General features: G+C 40.6%; 1 protein-coding gene across 1 annotated transcript in view; it reads right to left on the bottom strand.

Annotated features, from left to right (window-relative positions):
- Positions 1 to 640: 640 nt before the first annotated feature.
- The window catches only part of nalf1b (NALCN channel auxiliary factor 1b), an 86,740-nt gene continuing 80,338 nt past the window's right edge, over positions 641 to 7,042 (bottom strand). The window contains exons 2-3 of the mRNA XM_028590434.1: positions 3,307 to 3,478; positions 641 to 942 (exon numbers count right to left, since the gene is read on the bottom strand). Of these exons, the coding sequence (XP_028446235.1) occupies positions 641 to 942; positions 3,307 to 3,478 (474 nt within the window). The remainder of the gene's footprint in view (positions 943 to 3,306; positions 3,479 to 7,042) is intronic.

Genomic DNA, 7,042 nt, shown 5'->3' with positions numbered 1-7,042 from the left:
AGCTAGACTTTTAGGGTACATGTCAGCAACACACACTCACCCTGTCATACACTCACATACACACGTGTAAAGACATGCATGCACACACACGCCCACGCAAACCCACACACACAGTAAATCTAGAAACACAAACCATCGCACACACACAAACTTGCAGTTAATAATTTTTTTTACACATTGTCTGTCTTATTTAGAGAACGCATTTCTTCCTGTATGAGAGAACCAGAAACAAACACAAAGGATGAACATTAGAAAGAGAATATGATTGTGTTATTCCATAGTCAGCCAGTGCAACAGAAACCAATAATTGGAACACAGTGTAAAAAAGCGTAGTGAGAGAAACTCAGCCATGGGAAGCCGACCTTCCCACTCAACAAAGGCTGAGGCATTGTCTCCTTCCTATCTAAGGGACTGGTTGAGTCCCTTAGTATGTTTGTTTACTTATTTATTTGTTTTGATTGAGTTGTGTGTCTTTCGTTTTACAGCGTCCCACAATTTCCATTTGCCAGAAAGCGTTGCAGAATGTCCACAGGCACACAGCTCCAGCCGTTCGCACAACTGCGGCTGTATTTTTCCACATTGGTTGCCATGGTGAGGGAGTCCCCCACCCCAACCACCTCACATCCTCCTGGCAGCTCTATCACTCCTCATTGGCAGGGCTTTCCTCCAGAGGCGTAATGGCGGGGAGGCCCAGTCCTGTTGCATTGTGGGATGCAGTGAGGCTGGCAACAGTGTGTAGGAGGACAAGGACCAGGAGGCAGAGTTTGAGCCGGCTGTTACACAGTCTGCAGGCTGCAGAGGAGCTGAGGGAGGTACGGTGCTGGCATGGTGGGTGAGTTCTTTTCAGGGTCCCCCGGGAACGGTTGTCCACTTTCAAGTCCCACCGCACGTCACAGCACTCTGCATCCGGGTCAACACCTGATGGATAGTCCTCCAGCAGCCCTGGGGGTTGTTTTGGGGGGAAGGGGGGTGGTGGTGGTGGTGGTGGAGATATAAACAGTTAGCGCACACGTTGTCTTAAAGATGCTGCATGTAGTATTTTTTTTTTTTTTTTTTATAAATCCTGTACTTGCTTCCTGTCACAAAAAGAGTATTGCTGCTTGTCCAGCTTCCCCCACAAGCACTGCTTTGAGAACCAAAAGACATAAAAGACAATAACAACAATGGATCTCAGTGATTATAAATTACTATGAACTTGATCATTCTTGAAATTATCATCTGAAAGAATGAAAAAAATTTTTCCAACACACAATTATTTGTTCCCAAATGATCAGTTTTTAGTGTCCCCTACATTTTTTTGTGTGTTTTCCTTAATCTGCTTTTGTTTCATTTACATGCAGTTATAGCTGAAACAAGTATTCAACTAATACATTGAAAGAAAATCAATAGAATAGTTTTGATAGTCAATAATCACTTTTTTCAAGCAGAAATCCAAAACATCTCAGTGGTTACAGCTTCTGAATTATCTAAATTTTTATACTTTTTGTATATTCTGACATTTTATTCTTATATATGCCTTAGATATCCATACTTGTCCAAATACTATTAAAACACATCAAAGAGCTCCACTGTTACACTGGGAGACAAGATTTTTTATTATGATAAACATTGGCATTGGTTGTTTATGTTGACTCAATCCTGCATACACCTGCTGTAAGTACTCAATAGTGCAGCGAAAAAAACTAAAGTGCCCTGCTGTTTTAGGAAATGATGTAGCTTTTTTTTTAAATGTAAGTATATACAAATATGTGATTAGTTTTTTAAAGATTTAGTTTGATAGCAGGAATGGGCTTGGGGCTGAGAGCTACAGACAATCAGAAACTATTTAGAGATGGACTAACACAACGGTGGTTTTGGCCTTTAGTTGCAAAACAAAACAAAACAAAAAGAATATTGCCAGCGACAAAAGATAAAAGCAAACTGTTTAGTATTATTCATAAATACAAAAATCAGTTCAAATGATCAAAAGAAAAACACACACAAATAGGAAACACAAACACTACTTTGGATTTCTTCTGCCATACTGTACGTGAATTTAACTTAATGTTCAACATGACCACCAGAGGGCAGCATCACCATGTGATGTAAGAGTGTGTCTTTTTATTAATCATGTTCTTGGGACAAAACTCTGCTCACACAGTTATACTCTGTACCCCACTCACTCATCTTCCATGGATTCAAAAATCTTTTATTAACCATTTATTTCGGATTTAGATTTGTGTGTGTGTGTGTGTGTGTGTGTGTGTGTGTGTGTGTGTGTGTGTGTGTGTGTGTGCGTGAGTGCATGCGTGCGTGCGTGCGAGCATGTGTGTGTGTGTGTGTGTGTGTGTGTGTGTGTGTGTGTGTGTCCAGGGCTGGAAATAAGCACTGCATTCACTAACACTGACCGACAGAGTGCTTTATGCTGTTCAGTACTTACGAAACACACAGACTTGTTGTCACAGTGTTCCATTGTACAGATGCCTCTTGGTGCTGTGAGTAATTGGATAGAATTTGTTGTTATGGTGTATCTCCCTGTAGTCTGATGATTAAACGGAACATCCTGTAACTGTAAAGTCACGAGTGTTCACTTTGTGTGACTATCAGAGTTTTTTGGCCTATTGAAATATCATTGAGCAGGACACTACGTTCACTATGTGCTCATATGTGTTCACTCATTGTACAGTAAGTTACTGTGGTAGAAAACGTATAAATCTATGCTTATATATGAATGTTCTTTAATATCTGCATGAAGGATTTTCCAAAGGCATTATAGCATTTGGAGGATAATTGGATGTCTGTGTGCTGATTGTTTAATGTGGACATATCAGACCTTATTTGGCATTCTTTTAGAGATATTAATTTCCAAGAGTTGTTTTCTGTGCAGGCATGTATGTAAGAAAGTAGGATGGGTTTTATCATTTATAATATTGTTCCATTTGTATTTCTGCACACTTAACTCAGATCTCAGTCTCCTGATATTTCATTGATTCTTCCTCTGCATCAGAAAAGCCTCAACATTACTCAGGCCAAGAGCATGATCCACAGTACACGGGGTGGGCAGAAGCAGTAGAGGTTAGAAAAGCTTGCTACTCGTAGCTTTGATTCCCAGGATTTAGGGAAGTAATGCTTTTTTATCCCTCAAATAGTCAACAAAGCACTTCACCCCAACTGCTTAGTTGAGTTGTTGAGTACTTAAGTTACACTGGGCAGCTGTATGTACTGTACTGATGCTAATCTTTAAAATAAGGTTAAAAATAAAACAAACACAGGAGCTAAAAACAAACAGAAGAATGCATAAACTGTAAGATGATGTATTTTGTGTACCTGTGCATATAAAACTGGGGCTGCCTCCATGAATGAGATCATCATTGTCGGGCAGGACAAAGGGGCACCGCTGCTGCACCTCCAGACAGTACTGACCACAGGGGATTCGCTTACTGCAGTGCATCTGGGTGGTCTGGAAGTACTGAGAACACAGCCAGGGCTTATAAACCATCTGGTGGGAGACAAAGAGGTGAGGGCATGGGAGAGAGAAAAACAGGTGGAGGGGGTGCAGAGAGAAGATATTGATGAGTTAGGAAGGGTTACATTGGATAAAACGTATGCACACATGCCCACTCTCCCATGTATGTGCATCATCCACGACCTCTACAGCTATTGATTCACACAGGACTGAGCAGATATCCTGGTGATCCTGATATCCACTGTTTAATGAATGTAGCTGTTGCTGGGCAGCCATCACTTTGTCAGTCAATATACAGTATTACCCAACCTCTTCTTCCGAACAACTGAGTATCACTGTGTACTGCAGCTGCATTTTACAGTTTTACAGATTGCCTTAAAAAATGTTCTGTAAAAACTTGAATAAAAAATCTCTCAGTTATTTAGTTTGAAAACAACAAAACTCAGAGTGAGATTCAGATTCTGTATAAAATATAAATTGTACACTGGGATCCCAGATTTAGTAGTAATTAAACTTATTATGTTTTGTTAAAAACCATATTCATTACTAAATCACATTAGTTGTTTGTAATAATCAGCTTAAATATGCATTACACAGATCATATAAAGATAACTAAGGATGTTGAGTTTCTGTATGGGACGGGTGGGGTCATTTGAACTGTTCTGTGCTGAAGCAATGCAAAGGCTCATGGGAAAAACAATATCTTCTGAACGGTGTCTGTCCTAGTTAAAGTGTGTTTTTATGGGTGTACATTTATGTTATCTAGGTTTTAGCAGAGCCGGTCTACAGAGAGCCATTAAACTCCTTATTTAGCCCCATTGTACCGAATTTGGTTGCAGTTCCACCAGAGTTCCACTGGGGGTTATTGCAGGCGAGTGCAAAATGAATGGGACTCTATGGAGCTAGACGGCTAAATTTGTCTCTTTTGCCTGATTGTCGTTGAGTTTTTGCAAGTTCAACATGGATTATAGGTTGAAAGTTGAATGAACGAGTACTTATGTCCTTTTGATTTCTTACAGGGTGAGTCGTTGTTGCCCCTAACACGCTAGCATTCTGCTAATGAATGCTGATTAGTCAGTGAAGGACTGATTACGACCAGAGATCACGCTTGATGGCATCCGAAGCAGAACCAGAATGTCAGAGTGAATATTTTGGCGTGGTCTTTAAAACATTAGCAAACCTCTTTCTAGCACGTGTATTGACAGGGAGAGCCTAACCTGTCAGCTGTGTTGTCTGCGCCTCAAGAGAAAAAAGGAAGCGACTCAGAGCTTTCCGTAAAGCAGTATCTCTGGCCGTACGATGTGTATGACATCATTGACATTTTAAAAGGCTTTTTAGAACAAAAAAGCCACTTTAATAAAATATAACACCCAACAGTGTGTATTTTCTTAGCCTCCCCTTTTGAATACAACATTCAAATTACTAGACAAAAAATTATATCCTGAGAAAAGTGGATTTTGAGGGGTATAGCTCCATAGACTACCGTTAATTCTGCACTCAGCTGTGAGTGCCCCCTATATGGAACCAGAGGGGAACTGCAACCAGTTTAGAAGCAGGAAGTATCCCGAGAGTGGAACTTCTTCCCTTATTAGAATTTCTTTGATTTTACGTTTGTATGGTTGATTTAGTGTTCATGTTTATCTACATTTATTGCTGGACCATAACCGAGACCTGGGTGGGGACTGATGGGGTCTGGGGAGTGAGAAAGCATGCAGAGGGGGCATACACACTGACTGGAAATCAGTAACTCTGATGCTTGAGTGATATGTTCCAAACAGAACTAATCATTACAATGATTAGTGTGTAATGCTTTTGATGGTGTGCGATTTTGCAACATTTGGTGTAGATCCGATACCAAGTAAAAACAGGGCCAATATTGCCGATACCGATACTTATTAATAATTAAGGAGGATGAATTTTCAAGTGCTTGTATAATTTTGTTGTGTTTGTTAGAATATATTTTAGTAAAGTAAGAGGTTTTTAGAGTTCATGAAGCTGACCTTGTTGTCTCCACTTCTCTGGGTTATGAGAGGCCATCCGGTTTTAAAGTGATAAGACATTATAAAGGGAGTGTGAGAAATTGCCTGAAAAAAGGTCTTCTCTGATGGGGTGGGGGGGACTCAACAATGTTGCAGTGTTTTGTAAGCGCGGGATTTGTGGCACAGAGTATGGAAATGGCCTTGGCTCTCACAATTCCTTAAGTCTGCAGAAAATGAGAACATACAGGTATTCAAATCCAACAATGGCAACTTGTCTCTTTTGACCTGAGAATGGGAGAGGCCAAGGTCATATTTCCATGCAGTGTGTTACATATCGTTAGGAGCCGGCTGGAGCCAGAAGATCTGGACTGTATCCAAACTGATGACAGCACCACCAGGGATGGGACAGAATTGAATGAATAAGACAGTATTTTAACTTAGCACCACCAGATGCCGGGGGAATGATAGATGAAAGATAGACCTGTATTAAAGTATCTGATCCATATGCATACGCTATTGTATTCTGCAATATCATTCACTAAAGCTTGTTATAATTTTAACTGAACAAATCCTTTATTTCTCTGATCTACCAGTAAAGAACAATATTCAGAGTGTAGTGACCATCGAATTGGAGTCAGATTAAGTCTGGCCTTTTTAGGGCCAGACCGGTCACTGGTCACATTTTTAGCATAAAATCCTTCATGTTACAGTGCCTTTTCACAATTATACAGCTTGCCATTGTTTCATTTTCGGCCTGAAATAGATAGATGATATAGCCACACAGCACTCCTATTCCTCTCTGCCATTCTTCTGCCATCTCTGTCCTGCTTGCGTGTGTGGTGCTGGCTGCCGCCAGGCCTGGCTGCTTGCTGGCTTGTTTGTCTGGCGCTGATGATTCACGTGACGGTACAACATCAAATCACAAGAGGGGGGAGGAGGAGCAAAGTGTTTCTGCTCCGCGATGTGACAGGAGCAGCACTTACACAGACACAGACAGCCAAGTCGCCTCTTTGATGAAACTGCACCAGTGCACACTGGAGAGAAACTAAAACTAAAGTATCAATCTCATTACACTGGTATTGATCAATATCAATACCAACGTTGGTATCGATATTATCAATATTTGGATTGATCCGCCCACCACTAATTGCTTTCCTATCTTTTTCTTTTTGATTTTTGATAAGTAGCCTAATGTTTTATATTTGTTATGTTTCTTTGCATGTTTAAAGCTGTAGTGCGTAGTCGCCCTCATGAGGAATTCTAAGTAAAGACAACTAAACTATCGGCGTATCCACAATTATACAAGCCTTCCGTGATCGTGCACCACCCCACCCCTCCTCCACACAGTTGCTAATAGCCAAGGAGGACACGGAGGATTATAAAAACATGGTGGACTCCTCAGAAAAGGTAATTATCTTCACTTGATTTTCTGCGTGCAAAAGTCGCCGGACGACACCAGTTTCTGAACATAGCCATACTGAGAAATACAGAGAGAGTTGTGTGGAGCTGATAGTCTTAATTAGCTTTATATCAACTCATTTGGCAATGGCTTGAATGTAACGGACATTCATTAATATAAAAAAAGTTACGCTCTAAATCTTTAACTTAACATGCTTAT

This window comes from Perca flavescens, chromosome 11 (assembly GCF_004354835.1).
Source record: "Perca flavescens isolate YP-PL-M2 chromosome 11, PFLA_1.0, whole genome shotgun sequence".
Taxonomy (NCBI): Eukaryota; Metazoa; Chordata; class Actinopteri; order Perciformes; family Percidae; genus Perca; species Perca flavescens.
Note: the sequence above shows the minus strand (reverse complement) of the source record. Positions and strands in the feature narration are given on the sequence as shown.